Source organism: Theropithecus gelada, chromosome 6 (assembly GCF_003255815.1).
Source record: "Theropithecus gelada isolate Dixy chromosome 6, Tgel_1.0, whole genome shotgun sequence".
Taxonomy (NCBI): domain Eukaryota; kingdom Metazoa; phylum Chordata; class Mammalia; order Primates; family Cercopithecidae; genus Theropithecus; species Theropithecus gelada.
The window spans coordinates 72861073-72887537 of record NC_037673.1 but is presented as its reverse complement, the minus strand read 5'-3'; the positions used below and the strand labels follow the sequence as shown (position 1 = coordinate 72887537).

Sequence of the window (26465 nt, the reverse complement as noted above, 5' to 3'; positions counted from 1 at the left end):
GAGAGGCGTGACTCTTACTTGCACATTTAGAGGCTACTGTAAGTTATTAATTGGCTTAATTTCAATATTGTTGTATCTCAGGGAATAGGGAGGGCCAAGAAGAGGGAGAGATTGGAAACCGCTTGTTGGTGGAACAGTTAGAATATACACAAGATTTATCAATTAAGTTCACTGTCTTATATGGGCATGGTTTGCAGTACCCTAAAACAATTACAGTAGTAACAGATCACTGATCACCATGACAGATACAAGAATAAAAACATTTGAAATACTGTAAAAATTACCAAAATGTGACACTTACACAAAGTGAGCCCATGTTGTGAAAATGCCCCAATAGACTTACTCAATGCAGGGTGGCCACAAGCCCTTAATTTGTAGAAATGACAGTATCTTTGAAGCACAATGAAACAGAATGCAATAAAATGAGGTATACTTGTATTCTAATTTTCTGCCATGAAAAACTGTCTAGAGGGCAGTCTCCAGCCCTAGGGACTAGATTGCTTTTGTTTTCATGCATGTCCTAAAGTCAGAAAGATCGGGGATAACAGTATGATGGGAAATTCTCGTAGGGTCTCAAACCTGATGGTGTTCAGTAGTTGCAGGTAGACTGCTCCTAAAAGTTGGACTTTCGATTTAGAATAATGGGTCAATGTATATTATGTACATTTTCTCCATTTCCTGCGTTTAGCTTTCAACACTTAAGATACTTGCAACAGCAGAAGTAACACTACATAGTGTTACAATGTGTACAAATGCCTTGTCATTTTTATTTAAATATATTTATTACCTCAGTCTCTGGCTATATTCACAGAGCACAAGGGCACAGGATCATCCCTTCTGTTTCTCTCTCTGCAGCTGAGTAGGTTCTGTGTGAACTGATAAGCTTGTTTTTTTGCCCCAGAATGCTAACCAGTCCTGACTTAGAGGGCAAGTAAATTTAAAAATCTTAAATTAGAAATAAAGAATGATCTTAGGAAATTATAGGGTCATTCTGGTCCAGCAATGTTTTTATAACTAGCTTCCTCCTTCTCTTTAGTAGTCAACGAAAATTATTAAAGAGTGTTGCATTTTCCTAATACAGCCCCCTCAACACGTCATTTAAGTAAACAACTCCATGTAAGAGGCAGTTATAGTGGTTTTTATAATATAAACTATCTGATACAAACACCATCTGAAAGCCTGTATTTCTAACAAGTTGACTATATGGAAGAATAGACTAGTTCGCAGCTCAGAAGATTATAATGTAGATTACACTGGTAAAGAGCAGAAATTGTTGAAGCTTTAGTACCTAGCTGTCTTAAAGCATTTTTAAACATTTACACATTACTAATAAAAAGTTTGAAGTTAACATGAAATTTGACATAACACTGAGTAAGCTGTAAATATTTCATGTAGAGGATGTCAGACACCTGATAAATGTTACTTACCAAATAGAACTGAAAGTGAGATGATCAGAAAAGGACTGTCCCTTGCCTCAAGCAAGCTTCTGAAGCCTAGACAAGTTAGCTAGGTCCTTAATATGGGATTCTGGCATCTTGACTTTAATGTGCTCTGAAAACAAAGTGTGTGACTCATGAAATAAAGGACACTAAACCCCAAATTTGAAATTATGAAAAGTTTAGGCCAAAGAGGTAAAATAAAAACAGCTGTTGGGAATGAAAAATGGCTGTAGGAATTTAGTTACAAGTACTTCACAAAAACATTTTCATCACATTTACATAATATAGCATTACAATACAAAGCTGGCTGCTGTCCTGACCAAGCAAGTTCTCTTATCATCTAACAAAAATAATTTAGATACATTTCTTTGCATGGAATTGTCATATTTTTCCATTTTTGGTACAAAACATAGAAAAAAACATTGGCACAGTATGTAGTGATAAGTCATTTTTTCCCCATGTACAAGTTCCAAGTATTCTGCATTCCAATTTGTATTGGAAAAAAGTAATTACTGATTCAATTAATTCAGTCTCTGTTTATACCTTTTAAAAATGCAGCATGAAGTACAGAGAAAGAAAAACGAAGTTTGTTTACGGGGTCTAATATAATACATAGGAAGGATCGGCTGGTAAAAGAGAAAAGAAAATCTCAAGTCTGACTTTATGTAGATCACAGAGTTGTGAAAAGAGCAGTATAAAAATATGCACTTGTGCTTTAGAAGCTTTTAGCATACAATTAATAGCTTAAAATAGTATTTACTGCCTCCCCATATGCTTATTTTCTGATATATTTACACCGCACAATTTTAACATTGTTAAAGCTAATGGCATGATTTCAAATATAGATTGGTTAAAAATATCTGAACCTTGAAACTTCCCCTCCCGAAATATTACGTATATGTGGTGCATGGCACAATATACTCCATGGGCTTACACCCAGAAAATTTGGATTTTAATAAAAATTTTAAACATGTATATAAACTTTTTTTTTTTTAAGAAAAGCTTGTCCAAGGGCATTCAGATTTAATGGCTTTTATATAATACTTGTTATAGTGCCTCATGGCTGCCTCTGTGAGCCAGAAATAAGGGAAGCTCATGGATTCCCCAAAAATGAAATGCCACTTTTTCCCTCATTGTGGATGGCTGTTACCCCCTTTTACAGGAAAGGGGGTACAACACCGGCTGCTGATACCAGTCTAGAGAGGGCACCCACCAGCCAAGGCTGTGTTCTAACTTAGGTGTCACACCATCGGCCACAAGAACCATGTAGCCATAGAGGCTGTGAAGCTAACTAGTTTATCTGTAATTTGGTCCAAGTTATTTCACTTATTTTATGTAGTTTTTTTTTCCTTAGATATATCTGTTCAGATAAGCTTCTTATGAATCCTTCAGATCGATGCTCTTGAGGAAAATAGTCAAGCTAAACAGCAATGATGATTTTTATGGTAAAGGATGAGCTGAACACTAGCTAAGCCACTTAGTCACCATCCTGGGAGACTGAGCTCACAGGCACCAAGGCTTTGCTTCCTGTGGCCTGCTAGTTACAGTGAATCAGCTCCATGGATTGACAAGGGTACACCGGATGATAGCAGAGCAAAGGAGTTTGCCAAGTATTTGTTCTGTCATTAAGTATTCAAAAGGACATATATTTTTCTTCATGAAACATGACTTTCTAAAAATGAAATCTGGGGACTTGAATGATTCAAGGTCAAATATTAAACATTAGCTCCTTCACCAATACCTGTCATTATCATTAGAAAGGAAGGCCTCTTGTTTACGCTACTGCGATTCACAGTGTCCTTTGTAGGTCAAGAGGCCCCCTTCTGTGGCTTGGCTTTAGCTGTCAGATGGAAGCCTCAGGCTTTTGCACTTTAGGTCATCTAGTGTCTTCCAGTGTTTGTAGTTGTCAGCCAAATGTTGCATCAGGGCTGGCAGATGTGCAAAGGCTGCAAGGACAGAAAAGAATCAAAAGAAACCTGTGAAGTTAGACCCCAGGAGCGTTTATAAGCCTGGGGCTGTCTGGGACAAGTGTGGGATCAGAATTAGAGGAGGCATACCGTGGGTGAGGCCTGAGGCTGTTAAGTGAACACACTTAACATGAGGACAAGTCATTAAACACTAGTTGCTGAAATACAAACAGGTCCTTCTTGAAAAGCTGCTTATCAGAAGAACCTATGATTCAGAGTAAACTAAATACATTTTGCATTCTTCCTAGAGTTTCCTCCAATGATAGAATAAAACTGCAGTAGCTTCTGCAACGTGTCCTTTGAAGAGGCAAAGACTCGTTTATCCAGTTACCAAAAATCCATTGAGTCTTCTGCACACAAGCTTCTGTGCCAGCTGCTGGGGATGCAAAGAATGCACCCACCCAACTCGGCCACAAAAAGCTGACAGCCACATTTTTAAAAATATATTTTGTTTACCTTTAGGGTCACCCTATGTCACTAAAGATAATAAAGTATAACAAAATTTTCTTTGTGGGTGACAAAACAGTAACTGTCTTACCATCCCAAGCATCAAACATGTCTGTTATGAAGTAGTCAATGAAAGAGATCTGAGACTTGGGGATGCTACAGGTATTCCGGTCAAACACTGGCATCACCACAGGTAGCCCCTGTCTCTTCTCTTCATCGGTCTGTAAGAAAAAAACACCATCACATAGGGCTGGAGGACATGCGAGACACTTTTACAGTAATATCCTGTTTCTCAGAACAACCCTGTGAAAATGGGTTATTATCCAGTTTTCTCAATGAAGACATAGGCTCAGCAAGGTCCTCAGACTTACGTAAGTCAGCTGAGCTACAGTGACTACACTCAGGCCTTCCCACTCTCAAGCCTCTTACTTTTTTTCTTTTGTTTTTGAGACAGAGTCTCATTCTGTCGCCCAAGCTGGAGTGCAGTGGTGCAGTCTCGGTTCACTGCAACCTCTGTCTCCCAGGTTCAAGCGATTCTTCTGCCTCAGCCTCCTGAGTAGCTGGGATTACAGGCACCTGTTACCATGCCCAGCTAATTTTTAGTAGAGACGGGGTTTCACCATGTTGGCCAGTTCACTGTCTTGAACTCCTGACCTCAGGTGATCTGCCTGCCTTGGCCTCCTAAAGTGCTGGGATTATAGGCACGAGCCCCAAGCCTCTTACTTTATGTGATACCATAGCATCTCCTGACATTTTGATCTCAGGGTACTTAGCCTCTTTGCTGTGATCTTTTATTATTGCAAAGTCAAAGCTATTTTCAATGTCATACAAACACAAATTCTCATACCAAAACTACTGACGTTTACACTGAGAAGCAGCAACAGTGGGTAAAACTGCTAACACCTTAGCATGACTCAATGAACTAGCACCAAACTGTATTAATAGCCATAGTCATTATATTATTCGCTGCCACATGTTTGCACTTTAAAAAGTTTCAGGCCGGGCCCACTGGCTCATGCCTGTAATCCCAGTAATATGAGAGGTCAAGGCAGGAGGATTGCTTGAGGTCTGGAGTTTGAGGCTGCAGTGAGCCAGGACTGTGCCACTGCACTCCAGCATGGGTGACAGAGTAAGATCTTGTCTCAAATTAAAAAAACAAAACAAAAAACAGTTTCACTTAAGAATTACCTCTTTGAAGCAGTAAGAGTTATTGTATTGAATCTTGACCTTTGAAGTACATGTCTCTGTAATATTCTGTGTGATGAATGTGATGAAATGGGAGTACACGTGCACTTGCACTGCATACCAAAATCTGCTGGTCATCTTGTGGAAAAGCACTTATGCACTTGAATTGAGATGAACCAGCTGCTTTTATCCATGGAGCATTATTTTCACTCAAAAGAATGACTGTCAAACTATGATTGTTCAGATGTGGGTATTAGCCATGCAGCTTTTGAGGTGTGTGGAAATCTGAGTATTATGCACATTAAAGTAAGGCCATCATTCATTGAGCTGAATATTAAGATCCACATTTCCTGGTGGTGTATTGAGCCAGAGGCCAGCTCAAAGGCTTCATTTGTAACTTTCATTTTTAGGTCACCCTGGCTTATGAACATTAGTACATTCCTTTTTGGGAAAAGGACACCTAAATAGGAAGCTTACATCAAAAAACTTAAAAGCACATTTTTCTCATTCTCCATTCACACTGAGAATAACTAGGAGTAGTACTTCAGGTCCTCGCTCTGTGGGTCCAGGGAAGCCCATTGATGAGCAGCTTTTGGCTTGGCTTGCTCATTTCAGGTCAGTCGATCAAGCAGCCTTAAAATATCCACTGGTGTTCAAGGAGTCATTTGATCCCCACCCCCTTCCTGTTCTCTCTGGAAAGCTCAGAACTACCTGTCCTACTTTTCTTCAATTCAGGGGCTCTCTTCCCAGAAAGCTGCAGTTTACTTACTGGATTTCATGAACAGACACTTCTCTAAAGACGGACGACATACAAGCAGCCAACAGACATTAAAAAAAAAAAAAAAACGTCCAGGCTGGGCGCGGTGGCTCACGCCTGTAATCCTAGCACTTTGGGAGGCCGAGGCAGGCGGATTGCCTGAGCTCAGGAATTCGAGACCAGCCTGGGAAACACAGTGACACCATCTCTACTAAAATACAAAACATTAGCTGGGTGTGGCAGCGTGCATCTGTAATCCCAGCTACTTGGGAGGTTGAGGCAGGAGAATTGCTTGAACCTGGGAGGTGAGGGTTACAGTGAGCCGAGATCATGCCACTGCACTCCAGCCTGGGCAATGGAGCAAGACTGTCTCCAAAAAAAAAAAAAAAAAAAAATTCCAGCATCACTAATCAGACATGCAAATCAAAATCACAATGAGATACCATCTCAAACTAGTCAGAATGGCTATTATTAAAAAGTCAGAAAATAACAGATGTTGGCAAGGTTGTGGAGAAAAGAATGCTTATACACTGTTGGTGAGAAATAAATTAGATCAGGTAGCCCCTGTGAAAAGCAGTTCGGAGATTTCTCAACTAGAAATAGAAATTGCTATTCAACCCAGCAGTCCCATTACTGGGTATATGCCCAAAGGAAAATAAATCTTTGTACTGAAGAAACACCTGTACTTGCATGTTTATGACAGCACAGTTCATGGTAGCAACGACATGGAATCAACCCAGGTGCCCATCATTGGTGGACTGGATGAAGAAAATGTGCATATATACCATGGAATACTATGCAGCCATAAAAAAAGAATGAAATCATGTCATTTGCAGCAACATGGCTAGAGCTGGAGGCCATTATCCTAAAGTGAAGTGATATAGAAACAAAACCAGATACCACATGTTCTTTCTTAGAAGTGGGAACTAAACATTGGGTACACACAGTAGCAGAAACTGGAACAGTAAACACTGGAGACTTCAAAAGGAGGGAGGGAAGGGGGCAAGGGTTGAAAAACTCCTTATTGGGTACTATGTTTACTACTTGAGCCATGGATCATTAGAAGCTCAAACCTCAGCATCAGCAATATACCCTTTTAACAAACCTGCACATGTACCCCAAATCTTAAACATACTGGGTCCGCTGCTGGCCAGTCCCCTTCATGGTCTTCCTAGGTATCATCTATTCTTTATCTTGCCCTTATTTATACTGCCACCATAGTACATTTCAGCCATGCAGACCCCACAACATTCACTATTTGTGGCTACTTGTTTGTCACCCACACACCCCTCAGTGCTTAGAGTCTTTTCTCTGGAAGTAGGGCTGTTTCACATGTTCATTTACAGTCCACTGCTTTCTAGATTTCTCTCTAACTCCTCTTTACACTGTCACAGTAAACGTGAACTACATATTGCTCCTCTTTATATAAAAATTCTGTTTTCCCTCCCCTTGTTCATTTTGCTCAGAATGCTTTGTTCTTCTAGAGTATTTTCCTATTCCCACATTTCTGTAGCCCCCCCTTTTATCTAGGAAAAAAGTCTGAACTCCTGTCGCACTTAACATAAACTTCCTTGAGATACACTTCATTTTTTACCAACATGTGGACCTATGTGCATCTCTTGCCCCACTGGACTGGGAACTTCCCGTGGCCGCGATGTCTTCACTAATGCTGGGGTTCCCATAACCCACCATGGAGACACCCAGGAATAACCTAATGAATGAATGGAAGATTTCTCAGTTTTTGTACAAGTTCTGGATCGAACAAATTGAAGATGAAAAGTTACTTCCAAAGGCTCAGTTTATCCTCCTTCTAGAGAGACTCTGGTTAGTGATCAGCCCATCAGTCAGTTCCTGAGGGAACCAGAAGTCTACCCCAGGAGGGGGTAAGCTGCTTTCTTCTAGGGAGGAGTGGTTAACTAATTGGTAAAAAGTGAACCGGAGAATCCCCCAGGATTTCCATGACCTGGGGCCCATTCCCAGAGGGGAAGTGGAGCTTCCCTGGAAAGATGGCGCACCTGTGCAAAATACTCCTCAGAGATCCTCCCAGCCCATTCAATGCACAGGTCCAAGGGGCGGCATGGGTTGGCCACGTCAGCACACTTAATCATCATGCGTTTGATCAGGATTTGGTTTTCAGGGAAGTTCTTCCCGGCAGGGTTGCATTCACAGTCGCTGCCCTCAATCTGGAAAACAGATGGTCGGATCAGGGTTGGTTCAAGATGATGGTGAAGCCCACGAGGGCTGACTCACCTGGCATTCGATGGTAATCACCGAGCACACAGGTGGGACTGGGACTCAGCGGAGGCAGCTTTTTTTAAAATTCCATATATAATATGCCAATACATTCTTTAAAAAAAAAAAAAAAAGAATATGCTGATACAGTCTTAAAAGACACTCAACACAGAGTTTGAAAGCTGAAAGTCCCTATCACCACCTGTCTACCCCTCACATCCATTTTCTTCCCTAGAGGTAACTGCTATAGCAGTTTTGTTTTTATTTTGAGCAATTAGATATGTAATCTGAGAGGGAATTTCTCCCAGTTTAAAAAAAAAAAAAAGTGTAAAAGCAGAGCTTTTAGCTACTTTAATCCATTTAAAGTAGAGCAATGGCACATGCATGTAACCTTCGATTATTTCTTGATTTCTACTACTTATGCCTACCAGCTCCCTCCCTCCTATGACCCGTCCCACCCCCACTCACCCACTCCCTCGCACTTTGGTTCTCCTAAGGCATGTGTCCACTCATGTTTTCTTGGCTGTTCTTCTGACTGGCTGGTAGGTGAGCAAGGTAGGTGTGGGGTTCTTGGAGTAGAAAGTGGTCAGGAGCAGGTGTGTTCAGCCATGTTTAGAAAGACTGGTCTACACCTAGTGGTGATGTCAGTGTCCTCAGCCATGTGGCCAAGACACGAGTTGGTGCACACAGATGCAGTCACAGGCCGTTTACATAGAACCTGAAAGATTGTTATTCTCCACTTTTAAGGACACCATCAAATTGATTGTGTGCAAACAGGTCTCCAGAGCTCTGCCAAGCCAAAAGGCTGCATGATATTTGGGGGGTTTTAGACTGGACCTATTTATTAGACTATCAATGTGCAGAATATGTTCTGGAGGTTTTTGATTACTTATCAAAGTAATACTGTTTACTATAAATACTGCAGTTAATAGTAAGTTTCAATGCAGAGTTGGGGGCTTACATGGGTGGATGACCTTCCCAGTTCTGAAGTTCTATGAATCTGTATACTTCTCTAAATCCCCAGATCCTTGCTCCCGTAAGTCCTCTGTGGAAGGAGAGGGCTCTGGTGTTGTGCTGTGGAATCCCTGGGGGAAGGGGCTTAATAGGTGAGGTGGACACTGTCCCTCCATCCAGACTGGTCATGGGATGGGTCCTACACAGATAGTCTCCTTACTGATCAAGTTACGATGATCATTCACATCCATCCACTTTGCCAACCTCTGCTGCTCAACAGGAATGAGCGGAAAGCTTTTCTAGCTTTATGGAGTTATGAACAGCTTCATGGCTTCAGAGAACAGTGGATCTTATTAGGTGTGAACCTTCTGTTTCATGTTCCTAAAACCCAAATTGGTAAGGACCTTAAGGCAGGTCCTAGGTACATGAGTAGGTTTTAAAAAAGGAAAACAACGAATGCTTCTGCTTTCCAGTCACTCCCAGTTTTATGACAGTCTTCAGGTACTGGTATGCTTTTAATGTGAATCAGCAACATTCTTTGTTCTTGAAAACACCCTCCAACTTTGAGGTTTTCCAAGAGCTCAGTGAACAGAGAAGTAAAGGCTTTGGATTCTCTAAAATACCACCATTTATGCCAGTCTCTGCTCGTCTGCAGCTCCTTCCATATTCTTTGGGCCTAGCTTTTTCGGTCAGTACTGGCTTTTTCTCAGGGACTTTCTTTCAAGGAGCTCAGAGTTGCTGTGGACACAGTTTACTCTCATCCCCAAGGAAAACAAGTGGCTAGTCCTTTCAGCCCTTCACCAACTCCAAGCAAATAACCACCTTGCATTTGAGTGGGAGAGAACATGCTTTGGGGCCAGAGCAGGCTCTCATGGGAACGTACTTGGATGTGCCTTACGGCATGGAAAGCAGCACTCACCTCAGCTGCCATTGGCTTGTTGATGCTGTTCACAAACTTATTCACATGTTCAAAATGTTTTGTCATCTCTGTTGCCAAAACCATGTCAATAATAGCCTGGCGCAGCGTTCGATAATGGTTCCTAAAATAACCAGAAGACAAAGGGGCTTGTTCACAGTGTGTCTCGAATTATAACTATTCTGCCACCATTTCACTACACTCCTCACAACCCAAGAGGAAGCTGCGGCACAGAGTTAAGAAATGTGTGCAGATCGCAAGAAGAGTTTACCTGCTCGTCCTCCCAATAACCAAGACCTGCAGATGCTACTCCATTTTCCCCAGTGATAGCTGACGCTTATGTGATTTATGAGTATTTTTAAAAAGACAGAAGGTACCTGTCACATGGTGGACATTTATCTGACAAGGTGATTCCCTTCTCCCTTCCCTTGAGAACATCAAAACAGTACGGTGGCAGGAAATGGTAGGCTGATACAGCAGCCACATAAGCTGGCGCACTGCACTCTGTGCAAACACAGTGATTGCCATTGCAGAATGGCCACAGCGTCCTTCAGTGATGGCAATGGAGGATTTTCCTGTTAATAAATACTTCCCTAGATTGCAGCAGACAGAAGTTGTAATGAATGAAGCAACAACCGTGCCCTAAAGTAACCATCCAATTCTGTCGTCGTTTTCTAACTTCAAGAGCCAGAATGGCTCTTGAATAAAATTGGCTACTGGAAAGAATTTTCTGCAAAAGTTTAAAAACCCATCCTTGATACTCATGAAACTGAAGCCAAAGATGGAATAACTCACCTCCATGTTTTCCCAGTTTTCTGGAGACCAAACCAACAGGTTCACGTAGACCAGCGGTCCTGAGGCCTGAGGGCGCTCCATGTTCTCTGCACACTGCCCCCTCCCAGGCATCTGTGCACCAGCCTGGCTGGTGCTGTGTGGGAAATACCCACAGCCTGACCGCAAGGTGCTGGCAGGCAAGAGGACCTGCTCACATCTAACCCACTGTCATCAGCGGAGAATGCAGGGCTGGGGGAACCTGACCGACCCTTCATGCTCCTGCTCTGTGGGACCTACTCATAAGGGAGTATTTTAAGCAGCCGGAAATTGAGCTAGGGAAAGATGGGGGTGGATACATTTTCCTCAAGTTGCACAAAAGACAGGATGTCCTCGTAGGAGGGTAAAAATATCTGGTATACTTAGTAATAATACAATCAATATTTATGTAGTGTTCTGCAGTGTATAAAACATTTTTATGAACTCACTGAAGACCAAATGTGATTTCAAAACATAAAGGCAGTCTGAAAAGTCAAATTGAGTTAAGGGCAAGGTTATTTTATCATCTGATACAGTGGGACAGCTATTATTTTCCCTTTCCCCTAAGAGGAAGCTAAGTATTTGGGAAAACTGAGTTTCCCACTTAAACTACACAAACTTGAGCACAGGAGCCCAAGCACAACACACCTGTCAATATTCTTGAAAATGTTGCATTTGGTGTCCTTGACGGTGAGCTGGAAGGCCAGGGCGGTGTGGTGACTCTCCAGAACAGCAGTGTCATTGTAGAGCACAGCAAGCTCACTGCCTGCATTGCAGAGGAAAGAGTTGGTCCTTCCCGGGTGATCCACGTCATGGACCGTGGCGGCAATGAGGGCTGCCACCTCATCCAGCTGATCGAGGCTTCCCTGGGATACGGGGAGGCAAGGTTGAGCATTACCACTGTATCTTGGAGACCCACATCCATCCTTGTCTGTGCAGAGGGTCAGGTCAGGGTACGTGGGATTTTCAGAACGTTTTTAGTCGGTTGAGCCTTCTGACCTCCTAGATGTGGAGAGGCGGCCTCGGACATGCAGCATCACTTTACTGTGCTGTCTGTTATCAGGAGGGAAACCTGAGCCACAGTTACAACAGACAGCTTAATTCTTTCTCCAGGGCCCATCAGTTGCTTCTGCAGGAAGAGGCCAAACAAGCCTTTTGAATTGCCCACTGTACGGTGTTTCTGCCACAGCAGAAAGTGGCCTATGTTCACAAATACTACCAATTTGCCTAGTTCTGAAAAGATTTTGAGTGTGCATGTAGCAAATGGCTCAGATACAACAAAACTATTCATACAATGGTGAAATGACTAGAGCTGTAAAAGAGTAAAAGAGGACCAAGTAAAAGAGGACCAAGCAGTAAAAGAGGACCAAGGGGAAGAAGAATAACTTTGCCAGGAAAATTAAGGCTAAGGGGGTTCTTGCAACTAAGAACAAAATTCAGCTCTGGGCTAGCAGGCAGCAAAGGCAAAAAGGGAAACCCTATTTTGAAAGCTTTCATTATGTAATTAAAGAACACAAACCAGAGCATCCGGGGATACAAGTGTTTTCTGAGCCTGCAGCTTTAGGAGGGAGTTATCAGATGGGCTATGTTATATAAGAGATGCTGTACTAGGAATTTATTATTTATTGAGTGCCTACCACGTACCAATTATCGCTGCATAGTGCCAGAGCTGCAGCAATGATTTACACCGGCACAGCCTGCACAAGGAAGTTTGTAATGTAGAGGGAGAGAGACAAATACATTTAAAAACACAAACAGAAGTAACTTGCTGTGAGATGCGCTAAGAAAGAAAGTACAGATGCTTTGGGAGTATAACCATGGGGCCTGGTCTGGTTTAGGGCAGCACTGTCCAATGTACGTTTTGTGATGACAGAAATGTGTTCTATTTGTGCTATCCGATAGAGTAACTCCCAGTCACATGCAGCTACTGGACACTTGAAAGGTAGCCAGTGCAACCAAGGAACTGCATTTTAAATTTTATTTCGTAGCCATGTGAGACTGATGGCTACCTATCAGATAACATGAGTCTCGAGGGTGGTCACTTCCAAGGAAGTGATTTTTCTGCTGAGCCTGAAGGAGAGGTAGGAATTGTCCAGGCAACAAGCAACAAGAGGGGAATTCCAGGCAGAAAGAACAGCCTGCATGAAGCTCCGGAAGTCAAATGAAAAAAGGTCTGTTCAGGAAACGTAAGCAACATCATTGCGGCTGAAGGGACAGTGAGTGAGAGGGAAAGTGGTCCCCAGGATACGGGGGCTGGGGTGGGTCATCATTTTTGGTATTCCCAAAATTTGCTCGCCTAGGCCTGCAGGAGGATGAACGGCTGCTCAGGTGAGGAAGGTGAACCTGTAGCTCAGCCCTGTCCTGCAACGGCACCCTGATGGCCACGGGGCTGCACATGTTTGTATTGGTTTAGCAGGCTTCCCCGAAAGCTCTGTCTCCACCAGAAGGGAGCCATTTCCATTCCTGACGCTGACCCCATGGAGCTGGTGAGCAACACTGGGGTGACCCCAATCAACACAACTAGGCTTCCTGAGTAGGGACAGCAGAAGTTACTCTTTTCAGCTCTTCTCAGAGATTGATTCTGCAGTGCCCAGGGCAAGCAAGCATGATTTGGCCATTTCACTGCTGGTCGAGAGAGGCCACGGTCACCTGCAGGCACGTTCAGCGATCTCCAAGCTCAGGACCCAGGACAGCCCCAACCTGGGCTCCGCCTTCACTGACTGTACCTGAGCAGTGAGAACCCACAGGGCCCAAACTCTGGGCCTCCAGCTAGTGCCCCTGTGGTATGTTCAATCCTGCTTGGAGTCTCAGGCCTGTTTATTTTTTAATTCTTCAATGAAAGAGATTCAAGTAACTGGGGTAGAAAACATAAATAGCACTAGATGAAACATGCCTTTCCTTCCAGCTAACACTGATTTAAACCATGCCCTCAGTGACTTTTACAAAGATACCAATAATGGGTCCTGCAGTTTAGGTGGGCACCAACAAGGCCTTGTCAGACCAGAAATGGCTGGGAGGTAGGGAAGGAAGACAGGCCAGCTCACTAGCAGACGGGAGAAGCAAGGCTCTATGTCAGGGAGGAGCTATCCGTGGAAGAAAACCCCATCAAACCCGCAACTGGCGAAATTCCAGTCCCGTGGAGTTACCTCTGCATAGTTTTTTCCTTCCCGAACCAGTAGGAGTAGATTTGGATCACACTGAGGAAAGTTGGCCAGAAGGGTTTCATTCTAGATCTGCTTTTCCAATAGTTGCTTATTCAGGATAAATATTCATGTATGCCCAGACACTAATAAAGGAATGCTTGCTATCCTGGCCTCTCCACTTGCAATAGTTCCCTGGAATTGGGTAACGTGGGGAGAGGATGGGGTCTGTCACCAATTGAAGCGAGTGTTGGCTCTGGGCATGCTAGCTTTACAGCTGGGTTGGGCATGCTCTGTCATAGAATTAAGAATTTTAGCCTGGCCAGGCACAGTGGCTCACACCTGTAATCCCAGCAGTTTGGGAGGCTGAGGCTGGTGGATTATCTGAGGTCAGGAGTTCGAGATGAGCCTGACCAATATGGTGAAACCCCATCTCTACTAAACATACAAAAATTAGCCGGGTGTGGTGGTGCATGCCTGTACTTCCAGCTACTCGGGAAGCTGAGGCAGGAGAATCGCTTGAACCTGGGAGGTGGAGGTTGCAGTGAGCCAAGGTCGTGCCATTGCACTCCACCCTGGGTGATGACAGAGCGAGACTTCATCTCAATAAAAAAAAAGAAAAGAAAAAAAATTTAGCTTATCACAAAGAAATTAGGGGTGACAGATGACACAAGAGAGGTGAGAAAATACTTCCTGACCCTCTTTGTCAGTGCCAGCAGATCTGGTAGAAGAGACCTCAGGAATAAATCTTTCTGGAAGCACCTCATGATGGACCCACCAGTGATCACAGGCAGGTAACCAAAGCTCTGAGCACAGAAGCCCCTTCCAGCTCAGTTCTCCAAGGTTCCTAGCAGCTCTAAGTTTTCTGATTCTCTGGCAGGGGCTGCCAGCATGAGAAAATGTTTTCTGAATTGTAAACATATTCTGTCCAATCTTAAACTTGTTTCTATTGCTGTCATTTGAGAAATCTAATCAGGCTCCAAATATACTAGCAGAACTCACAATTTAAAGAAACATATTTTGGAAGAGGATAGTAAGATATGATCAAGCTACTAAGCATTCCCTAATTTATCAAAGATTTCATCAACGTTTTCCTAGAGTGGTTCTGCTTGAGTGAGGTTCACCTCTAACTCAAGACTGCAGAGGCTATTGATCACCTTGCTCTTGGCATTAATGAGTTGGGTGCTGTTTTCACCTGGTAGCATGTGGCTTCAGCTGTGAAATATCATGTGGTATAAAAGAGAGGAGCATGGGCCGGGCATGGTGGCTCATGCCTATAATCCCAGCACTTTGGGAGGCCAAGGCGGGTGGATCACAAGGTCAGGAGATGGAGACCATCCTGGCCAACATGGTGAAACCCCACCTCTACTAAAAATACAAAAAAAAAAAAAAATAAAATTGGGTGTGGTGGCGCACGCCTGTAGTCCCAGCTATTCAGGAGGCTGAGGCAGGAGAACTGCTGGAACCCGGGAGGTGGAGTTCACAGTGAGCTGAGATCACGCCACTGCACTCCAGCCTGGGCAACAGTGCAAGACTTCGTCCCCCCACCCCCCAAAAAAAGAGGAGCATGAACCTGTAATAGGAATCCAGGGTGTTTTCACTCCTCAAAGAAAGGTGTTATAGAAACATAGGTTGATATCACTATTAGTTTTTTAAAAGTAGAAGACAAAATTCTTCAAAAGCATCATTCTTGGGCCACATTGTTTTCTTGTTGATGAAACTGAATAAATATCAGGATGCTGCTGGCAAAACTGAGAAGAAAACCTTACCCACACCCCTCTTCCTGTTTTCATGCCATTTCTGCTTCTACCTGTCTCACTATAGCTCCTAAATACCTAGGATATTAATCCTTCATCAACACCTGTTCTAAGAAAATGATCTAACGTCAGGCATTTACAGATTGACGTGAATTTCAATCCCTGTATGGCACTTCTCCCAGGGGTATCTAAACTTTAAGTTTTAGTTCTATTGTAGCAAAAGAATGTATAAGCTTCGGTGTGCAAGTGGGGGTAGCTGGGGAGGAGGAGAGATGGGGATTACTTGCCGGCTTTAAATAGGGCTGCCCTTATGTAGAGGGCAGGGGTTCCTAGGACTGCCCTGCAAGTCAGCGGTGGTACATGACAGTACTGAACTCTAAGACCAGGGGATATGGAACTCGTTCAGAATTATGCAGAAGTCATTAATATACAAATAGGCACATTCGCACCTACACAAAACACAAACACAAACGTATGTAAATCAGTGTAGAATGCGGAATGGCTATTAATACCTGGATTGTAATCTACCAGTGGCCAAATCCTGATACTAAAATTTAACCTATAGATCTAGTAACCATTTGCTGTAATAATTAAGTTCTGTCCTGCAACCCAGTAACACAGCTCCTAGCTAACGCTTGGAAAATGGGTTCATTATCTGCCATGCATATAAAGGAGTCTCTGTGGTGATACAAATTATTATTTGGAGGAGGGGAGGGCTAGCAGAAAGGTCCGTGTCTTTACTACACCAAAGTGACTGGTCTATTTGGTAACAAAAATTTTTTTTTAAAAAAAGCTGTCAACTTGGTTGCAAAATAGCTGTTTGCTTAATGTATTTACTAAGATTAAGTTCTTGGATCTCCAATCCAGGCAGGTAACTAGGTCATGGTATCAAAATCCTACCTTTACTCTTTCCTTTCCAAGGAAGAAAGCGGTGGCGTGCAGGACGTCGGCAGCATGGGTGGAGTTGTGGTAGGCATTGGAAGAGTGGTAGTTGGCTTCGATCACTTGGAACCAGGCCCGAAGAGTGGTTTCAGAACAGTTTAAAAATTCACATACTCCAAACCGAGAGAAGACCTTTAAGCCCAGGTAAACCAGTGGCCTGAAAAATAGGAAAACCCACCCGGGCTCATTGTATTCACTGGCCCAGAAACTGTTTTCTTTGATGATAGTGGGGGATGGAAGCATTTTTCTTCTGACGATAGCTTCACACACACAGGGATTTAAAAGCATCTCCTCTAAAAATTAGGAGGTGGGATCTCTCCTCCTCACCAGCCACCTCTTTGGAACTAGATGCTTCATTGTAGTACATCCAAATTATTTCTGGATGATCTCTAAACCACAGGCCCCTCAGTGGCTCTGACAAGCAAGAAAGGAGCCTGGCAGTCCCTCTCCACTTCCACTTCCACATTAACCTTGCACTTTATTTCTGCTCCCTAAGGAAGTGACTAAGCCTAAGGGCGAAAGGAACAGCTTGGATGGTCCCAAGTCCTATCATTTAGAGTCCTGTTACTTATTTCCATTACAGGTGAGAATCATTCATATCCTACAGACCAACACCCCTGAGAAGAAACAGCCTTCTCCTAGTACAGAAAAAGAACTTTTAGTTATCTAATCTTTCTTCTGCCTACAGGATGGATCATGAAAAAAACAAAAAAAATCTATAGTGCTCTCAATTCCATTCTGTAGGGTAGAGCTTCAACAATTTTGAGACTGAGGATTCTTAGAACTCTTGGCTCACTAGCACAAAGGAGAGACCTGTGGATACTCAGGCGGATCCCACATCTTACTAATACTCTCCACAAAGGGGGTCACTCAAGGGTTACAGTCTCTCTACTCGTTCAACACTACTCTAACATGGCATGAGAGCCAGAACCCATGAGGTCTCTCACGGCAAAAACATATCTCCCTCAAAGTTTCCAAATGTGAGAGTTTGAGTGTGGCCATCAATCCTGCTCTGCCTTCAGCCAGAGGAGTCACATACCTTTTATGCGTAACGGCTTCCAATTCAAAGATGTTGAAGTCCCAACTCTCCTCATTATCAAGTAATTGAGAGATACAAGGGGGAACATCATTGATGGTTATTGGCATTGCAAGGTGACTGTGGCTCTGGTGCACATCTGAGCAAACAGATGGGATGGGAGAGGCTGGTTAATTGTGGAATCTTGAGCGCCTGGCTGTCTGTCATCATCTTCATGGTTACTACTAGAAAAAAAGTCTTATACCTGATTTTTCTGTTATTGAACTTCAAGAACCTCAAATAGAAAAATAATTCACTTTAACCCTGTTTAAATGTATAGAGATTTGCAATTCTTACTCTGTGCTCAGAGAAGTAATTTTAATTAGGAGACTAATTTTAAAGGTAGACCATATTGATGCTTAAACTCAAATGGGACTACCTGGAAGTAACACCTCCCAGAACAATAATCACAACAGCGGGGACAGCACAGGCTGGAGACAGGTTACAGTAACCAGTAGATAGATGAAAACTTACTCTTAGTAAACACATACTCATTTCCTGACAGCCTTCTCAAGCCATCCTGGAATAAAGGAAGATCCTGTTAGAAGTATGCTTTATATCCATTATCATTTTCTCTCTCTCTCTCTTTTTTTTTTTTTGTTAGTGAAAGAGATTTGAATCCTGAATAACCCAACCAATCTGGAAGTCTAAGTTGAAGCAAAGCTCAAAATTAAATCAGAACAGTTATAAGACAGATGATACTCTCCCTTCTGTAACTATTAGCCCCAGAAAGTGGAGACCTGGGATAGAGTGGATGTGACTGCGTCAGGATGTGACTGACAGTCCTTGCTTCAGATCTTGACAGGATTGCCTCACCCTCAGAGGGACTGTGTTACTTGTGTTTTCAGACTTACATTTTGAGGAGTTGAAGCCATCAGCCATATTTAGGGGATTACCTTCGAATATAAAGTTTGAGCTATTTTTTGACTAACATTGCAACTAATTTTTCCCCAACTGTATTTTATGTTTTAAAACATGAGCATTGCTGCTTGCCTTTTAAAGAAGAGTTTCTGGGTTTGAGGTCCTTGGAGTGCAGCATTAAGAGAGTGGATGAAATTCAAATGCTTGGCTATGTCCTGGCTCTAGAACTAGTCCCCAAGTGTTCCTGAATCTCAGTTTCCTTCCCTCCACCTTCGATCTCTGAGTACCTAAATTATCTAGATCTTTGCTTAAAAGTCATTTAGAAATGCTTATTTGTCATTCCCAGATGATGTGTGCTAAGGTTTAAAGTAGTATTAATTAACGAAGGACTCCCCTGAAGTTACAACTTAGATCTTTAGGCCAAGAGCTGAGTAAACATGGACGTAACAACAGCCACAACTGTCCTGCCTCTAAGGTGTGTATGGCAAGAGATTCTTGGTTTTCCTTGCTGTTCTCTTGTTCCACTTCCCCAAAACCACATAAAATTGAGGTGGAATCATGCACTGGTTCCTCACAGCATCCTCTGGAGAGGAAATCCAGGATGGTATGGCAGTGATATAGGAGGAGGGACTTGGACATGGGGCCAAATTGAGGACTAGGTAAAACAGGTCCAGGGCAGAAGCACCTCCCCATAAGCTATGCCCACCAGCATGCCACTGCAGCTTACCGTTGCAATGGCAACACCCAGACGTTTCCACCCCTTTCCGGGGCAACAACCCAGAAGTTATCACCCTCATTCTAGAAATATCTGCCAAAACTGCCCCTTCATTTGCATGTAATTAGAAGTGCATATAAAGATGAGTGCAGCACTGCCTCTGAGCTGCTACCAAGGACACACTGCCCATGGGGTAGCCCCGCTGTGCACAGAGCAGTCCCTCTGCCGCTGCTGTACAACTGCTGCTTTAACAGAAGTTGCTGTTTAACACCACCGGCTTGCCCTTGGTATATTTCCTCGGAGAAGCCAGGAACCCTCCCGGCTGGGCCCCAGTTTGAGGACTTGCCTTTCCTGCATCAGCAGCAGGGGAGGGAGGGAGGGAACATGGCTTGCTCCCAGAACTAGACCCTTCCCACTGCAGCTCTGTGGTGGCCACCTTCTTGCAGAGCCCTTGCCGGTGCTGCCTAGAAGCTGAGTTCTGCACTGCATTAGATGGAGTTAACAGGCCAGCCCAGGGGCAAGAAAGAAACAAGGAGGCCCTCAAGTTCCAGGTGGAGAATGGAGGGGAAAGTCAGTCAACATTCAGCATTTGGTGGCAGGGATGGATAGAAACCTTCAGAGTCAAACTCATACATGACCTCTGGACTTTTTTTCTAAAGAATTCCAGCTTCTGATGGGGAACTCAAATAAATAATTTGAATTTTTTTCCTTTACTTGCTGATAGATGATTATGAAAGCCAAATAGCTCATAGGACAAGTCCCTAGAAATCAGCTACTCTTGGTGGTGTAAATTGTGCTTTTTGGAATTTGGCAATGAGAGGTTCCTTCTTCCCTTCCCCTCCCTGAGCCAGAACAGCCCCATTCTGCTTTTACCTTATAAATGGAACTTCTATACAAACTTTTATTTAAATAAAGGATCCTATAGTTAAGATTAAATGCTATAGTCTAACTATAAACCCTTTCATTACATGAGGAGTCTGAGGTCCATGGAAATGAAATCCAGTACTGTACCAGATCAAGGGAAAGCAGGAGTAATCAAGAGCCTGCAAAGCCCCATCTTGTACACTGAGCCCTCCACCAGTTGCCCACTGACTCCCTGCAGTCATAGGAATTCTGAAACGCTGTCCCCATGGCTGTGGTAGGTCAGCCTCATGGAAAGACAAATTCAACAGTCACTCAAATACCACTACACATGTAATACATAAATTCCGATGCCGTTGCTTCTGGTTATGCTAACGTTAGTCTATACAGCAGGTACTTCTGCAACCACAGGTAACGGTTTCCACATCGGCTGCACTCTAGGGGCCCCAGATACCTCTCTTGCTTTTCAGGTTTTGCCTCATCACTCACAGTCATCAGGCCTCCAACAAGATCACTGGTGTGGGGATCTTCATCTTTGGTACCCAGCTGAGGGGAGTACAGTTCTGTGGTCCGTAAAATCTCTAGAACTCTGTCCAAGGCTTCCGCTACTGTGACTGGGCTGTTTTCTTGGGCTGCGTTGATTATATTTATAACCTAAGGGAGTGAAGAAAGAATACATCTGAGGACAACAGGTTCTATTTCCCAAAAGTCATATGTATGCCCAGAATCCAAAAGAAATCAGTGGGTAACCATCTCTTATTCAAAATGACCAGTGCTTTCACGGCACCGCCCTTCTTCCTGAAGCATGCTTTTCTCCCTGCAGGTTCCTGGTGAATGTTCTCCCTACCTCAGTGACTAGGTTTCCTCAGGCTCCCTTGCGGATTTGCCTCCCTGGCCTCCTCTACAGGTTGGAGTTGCTCAGAGATCTGTTCTGGGCCCCTCTCTCACTCTCTCACTTCCAGAAATGATATTTTGGTTCCATGACTTTGGACACCTATGGTCCATAGCCAGGGACTTTTGATATACCTCCCAGCCCTCAACTTCCTTTGACCTCCAGGCTTGTATGTTCAGTTCCCTACCTGACATATCTACTGGAATGTCTCACAGGTCTAACACTAAACTATGGTCTTGTTCCCCTCTCCCCACAGAAAGCACAAACACACACACACACAAAAAAACCAAAGACAAAAGCTGTTCACCTTCTGTGGTTTCTACACTGCAATAGAAAGCACTTCTCTCTACCTCATGTTCACACCAAAAACCTGGGAGGCCGTGCCTGACATACTTTTCCTCATTCCTCTCCCACCCCTGGCAATATAATTCATCACCAAGTCCTACTGGTCTACCCCAAAATATGTATTGATCATTTCTCTCCACCTCCACTGCTATAATTCTAGCTCAGCTACTTCTAGAATAGTCCCCTAACTGTCCTGTTCTCTTGCCACCTCCAATCCATTCTCTGCACAATAGCTGGGTGTTCTTTTCAACAGATAATCTGGTCACATCGCCCACCCCACACCTGAAACTCTTCAGTGGTTTCCAGTGGACATAAACTAAGATATAAACTCCTAACTATGTCCCTGTGGTCCAGAATGAGCTGAGCCCTGTACAACCTACATCTTCCTCCTCTCTCGCCTGCTTACCAAGCTCCGGCCACTCCACCTTTCTTTCACCTCCTTAAATGTTCCAATCCCTCTTTGCTCATCACAATGCTTTTCCCCTTGCTGTTCCTGCTACCTGGAGTCTTCTTCTCTTCCTTCTTCTCCCGAGTAACATTTTATGCTTGAAGTCTTGCTTCAAACATGATTGAGAGTTTCCCTGACCACCCATCTCATCCAACCTACTTAAGGGCCCTACTCTAATTTTCTCTCACAGAATCCAGTTGTTTTCCTTCACTGCCTTGATTGTGACTTTTGTTACGTGTTTATTTGCCTGTTATTTGCTTCTTCCACTAGACTGAGCTCCATGATGTCAGTGCGATGTATTTTCAGAGCACAGCCCTGTGTGAGGGCCCCTGACTGCAGAGTGCGGGCAGCAGCCGCCACTCACCTTTGTGATGGGAGCCTCGATGGTCATGGAGTGGATCCTCGCCATGGATGGATAGCGACGGTTCTGCAGGCTTGGTGCTGGAGAGAAGGCAAGAAAGCTGTGTCCAGTTCTGGTGGCTCAGTGTGGCTAAGTGCAGCAAAGGTGTCCCTTCATGGACCAGGGCCCACCTCTCACAGGACTACCCTCCCACCGAAAAAGCCATGAATTCACCCATCTCTTCTGCCAAGGCTGATAGCCCAACCTCTACTTGCCTGAGTCTGGAAAGGCGATCTCGCCTGGAACTTTGGAGGCAGGAGGGCTTGGTGAGCCCCAAGTCCAGAAGGGGAATTTCAGAGAAGGTTGATGGGGTCCAAAAAGGCTTCATCCCAACAGCCTAATGACCCCCACAGGGCTCACCTTCCCCCAGGTCACCCAAACCCAACTTTTGCAGTTCCATGACTTTGAGTCCTAAGCCGCTGGCCTTGTAACCAGATGACTGTGCAGCCAGCTTGGGAGGGGAGACAGTTCATGTTCAGGGTCAGGGCGGAGGATTGAGCCCATTCTCAGTCTGAATTAGGGCCAGTCACTCCCCTGCCCATGCCTTCAGGCTCTTAACTCCCAGAAACCCATGGAAGTTCTAGTTCAAATCCACAGAAACTTTAATTTTTTTAAAAAACTTCTATTTTTCTGAATAGGTAATGTTTATACTTGGTTTAAGATGCCAAGGGTACAAGCTTGACTTGAAAAGCACTGTTCTCATCAGATCTTCCTACCACGCTCTCTGAAGCAGGCAGGAGGGGTAGAGTCCCATTTCATGGATGGGATCACTGAACCCAGCCCACATCAGAGCCTGCCTCCTGCTCAGCCACTCTGGGGTCCCCCCTGCTGCTGGTGTAGCAGCCATTGCAGACTTGCATGCTCTTCAGCCTCCACTGTGCCCACACTGGAGCGACGATAGTCCCCTTCAAGGTCCGCTCCAAAACCAGTGAGTCCAGTTCAAATTCCCTCAACCCCTATCCTCTCAGTCTAAAAGATTCTATCTATCCACTCAATCCATCAAAAAATCTCTCTTTATATTATTGGTTTCCATCCCTCACATGCCCTGTGAATTATCACCTTGTCTCTAGCATCTTTGGTCCTTGCTATGTCAGCCACTTTTTTTTTTTTTTTTTTTTGAGATGGAGTTTCACTGTTGTTGCCCAGGCTGGAGGCAGGATCTAGCTCACCACAACCTCCACCTCCACCTCCTGGGTTCAACCGAATCCCATGCCTCAGCCTCCTGAGTAGCTGGGATTACAGACATGCGTCATCAAACCCAGCTAATTTTGTATTTTTAGTAGAGATGGGGTTTCACCATGTTGATCAGGCTGGTCTCGAACTCCCGATCTCAGGTGATCGGCCTGCCTCAGCCTCACAAAGTGCTGGGATTACAGGCATGATCCACTGTACCTGGCCTATGTCAGCCACTTTAATACTCAGTCTTCCCACTGTGTACTGAAGGACTGGAAGGTCCCTCCCTTGTCCTTTCTGTTGACTCTCTCAAGTTACCAGCCTCATCTCTCTTCTATCACAGGCACTAACCATCCCCTCCTCACACCCCAGAACCTGTCCTCCCATTTGCCAAATAAAAACCAAATGAGTGAGTGAAATGTACTAGTCTATTGTCTGCTCTCTAGCTCTGATATCCATAGCATCTAACACTGCTGGCCACTTCCTTTCTCAGTCCCCTCTTGTTCTTGGTTCATGTGACACTGCACTCACATGGTCACCCCCAGCTCTTCTGTCCTCTTCACTGGCCCTATTTTCCACTGCCCATCCCTTGGCTGAGACTGTGCCTTCAGGCTCAGGCTTAGACCCTCTGTCCTTTCACTACATGCACATGAACACACACCCCTTAGAGACGTTCTTCTGCCCCTGGCTTCACCTGTCACCACTAGGACTGCCGAGTCCACATCTATAGCCCCGAGTACCAGGGTTACAGGTTAGCTTCCTAGTCATCTCCATTAAAATAAGATTCATCATCTTCTCCTTAACCCCCAACCTAGCAAAACCTGGAGACGTTCCCATTTCTGTAAATATGACTTAAAATTTCCCAGACACCGAGCAATGAAGTGTCAGAATCGTCTCTGACTTTTCCATCTCCCTGCAAATCCAATAGTTTACTTAGGCCTGGCTGATGGAACTCAAAAAATGTTTTGCTAAATCCTGCTTTGCAGGACAGAAACATTTTTGCTAAATTCTGCCTCACAATTTCTCTGTGACATTTTATTACGAATTGAGCGCATATAGCTGGTACACTGAAAACTAGGTTTGTGTTGGCAGTTGGGAAGCCAGGACTGGCTGCCTCTCTGCCTCTAGCACCCAAGAGTGACCGTGTTCAGCTACTAAAACTCTGAGTTGCCTGGGTGGTTATGGCTCAACATGCTTCAAGCCATCACGGAACAAGCATGGAGTCCCTCCAAAGAGAGGACCAAGACTACAGTATAAGATTTTTAAAAATAATTAAAATAATTAAAAACCCTAAAACCTTTCAGCTTATTGAAAAAGAAGTCGGTGGTGTTGAACTCTTACTCTTTGGAGTTTATACACTGATGAATTTTTTAACATATTCTTCCATCATTTTCTACATTTTAAAAAGGTCAGAGGAATCTGAAAAATGTCTTACCATCACTGCCTCGAGATGATATCGATTTCACATCAATGGACTCTTTCCTCCTGTTCTTATATCTGAATGAATGAGGCTCTAAGGATTTCAGATTAGAAAGGGAAGGTGATTAGTTTTCCGTGTATTCACAGAAGAGATTCAAATATGTTTTTTCTTTATTCTCTAAAGAAAACAAGGTTACTTTTTAAGCACTATAAAATAATTTTAAGAAATAATCAACCACTTTCTTTACAAATCATGAAAGACACAAAAATTATAGTCATATTAGTTAAATGATGGTTTTTTTAAATGGTGCCATGTTACATCATAGTAATATAGCTTAGTATCAAGGGTTATTTAGTTCCATGAATGTAATTTTGAAAATAAACATTAGGCTGGGTGTGGTGGCTCATGCCTGTAATCCCAGCACTTTGGGAGACCAAGGCGGGCGGGCAGATCACCTGAGGTTGAGACCAGCCTGACCAACATGGAGAAACCCTGTCTCTACTAAAAAAAAAAAAAAAAAATACATAAAATTAGGCTGAGCACAGTGGCTCACGCCTATAATCCCAGCACTCTGGGAGGCTGAGGCGGGCAGATCACAAGGTCAGAAGTTCAGGAGACCAGCCTGACCAACATGGTGAAACCCCATCTCTACTAAAAATACAAAAATTAGCCAGGCATGGTTGAGCATGCCTGTAATCCCAGCTACTCAGGGGGCTGAGGCAGGAGACTTGCTTGAACCCAGGAGGCGGAGGGGTTGCATGCAATGAGCCAAGATCATGCCACTGCACTCCAGCCTGGGCGACAGAGCGAGACTGTCTCAAAAAAACAAACAAAAATTAGCCAGGCGTGGTGGTGCATGCCTGTAATCCCAGTTACTTGGGAGGCTGAGGCAGGAGAAACGCTTGAACCTGGGAGGCGGAGGTTGCAGTGAGCCAAGATTGTGCCATTGCACTCCAGCCTGGGCAACAAGAGTGAAACTCTGTCTCAAAACAAACAAACAAACAAACAAACAATTTAAGAAAATAAACATTAAAACTTGAGGGACATTCTCGAGGGAACTATTGAACTAGTAAAGGTGCAACTATTATAATCTGAACACCATAGCTATAGCGCCTTATCATAAATAATCTAACTTAAAATATTTATTATACTATCTCCTTTCCTAATTTTTATCTTTCAAATTCCACCTTAGTAATTTTCCTATCATTGCATATAAGTTTCAATATATATTTTTAAAATTATAAATAATAGTACTTTAAATCTTTACTTGAAAGACAATATATTCAACTGGATAGGGAAGGCTGTTAAATGGGGATATTTGAGGAAATATAATACTAATGAAACCTATAGAGATTTAAATTAAGAAATTAATTCAGACCAATTTGGGCACCTCTGAAAAGTCAGACTTCTAGATGGTCTTCTAGATTCTCTTTAAGGATGGATTTCATCAAATGATGCATACTGCTGATCACAGGAAAGGAAGAAAACAGTTTCAGATTTCCCCAAAATTTCAACAACTCAACTCTCACCCTTGTCCCTATCTTCCAGGGCGGTGGGGGCAGGCAAACATTTAAATAATTTTGGCCTAAGTCTTTGCAGACTTGAATTTAACACTGAAAATGCACGGTCATGTTAATGTAAAAACTAACAAAAAGCATATGCCACCAGTGAGCGCCGAGATATAAAAAATGACAAGGCAGCAATGTTGGCTTCAGAAACACACATTTTC

The 26465-nt window shown here is 43.7% G+C and overlaps 1 protein-coding gene across 12 annotated transcripts in view; it reads right to left on the bottom strand.

Moving 5' to 3' along the window:
- Nucleotides 1-1600: 1600 nt before the first annotated feature.
- PDE8B (phosphodiesterase 8B) overlaps nucleotides 1601-26465 on the bottom strand; it is a 246202-nt gene continuing 221337 nt past the window's right edge. For 9 of the 12 annotated variants that reach the window (XM_025387304.1, XM_025387306.1, XM_025387307.1 and 6 more), the window contains 11 exons: nucleotides 24752-24829; nucleotides 22108-22184; nucleotides 20548-20712; nucleotides 18096-18141; nucleotides 17586-17721; nucleotides 16505-16703; nucleotides 11356-11573; nucleotides 9901-10021; nucleotides 7811-7978; nucleotides 3945-4074; nucleotides 1601-3385 (listed from right to left, as the gene is read on the bottom strand). In XM_025387304.1, coding sequence (XP_025243089.1) covers nucleotides 3276-3385; nucleotides 3945-4074; nucleotides 7811-7978; nucleotides 9901-10021; nucleotides 11356-11573; nucleotides 16505-16703; nucleotides 17586-17721; nucleotides 18096-18141; nucleotides 20548-20712; nucleotides 22108-22184; nucleotides 24752-24829 — 1448 coding nt within the window. In that variant the 3' untranslated portion in view covers nucleotides 1601-3275. The remainder of the gene's footprint in view (nucleotides 3386-3944; nucleotides 4075-7810; nucleotides 7979-9900; nucleotides 10022-11355; nucleotides 11574-16504; nucleotides 16704-17585; nucleotides 17722-18095; nucleotides 18142-20547; nucleotides 20713-22107; nucleotides 22185-24751; nucleotides 24830-26465) is intronic. The other 3 variants (XM_025387296.1, XM_025387302.1, XM_025387303.1) reach the window with 3 other exon arrangements.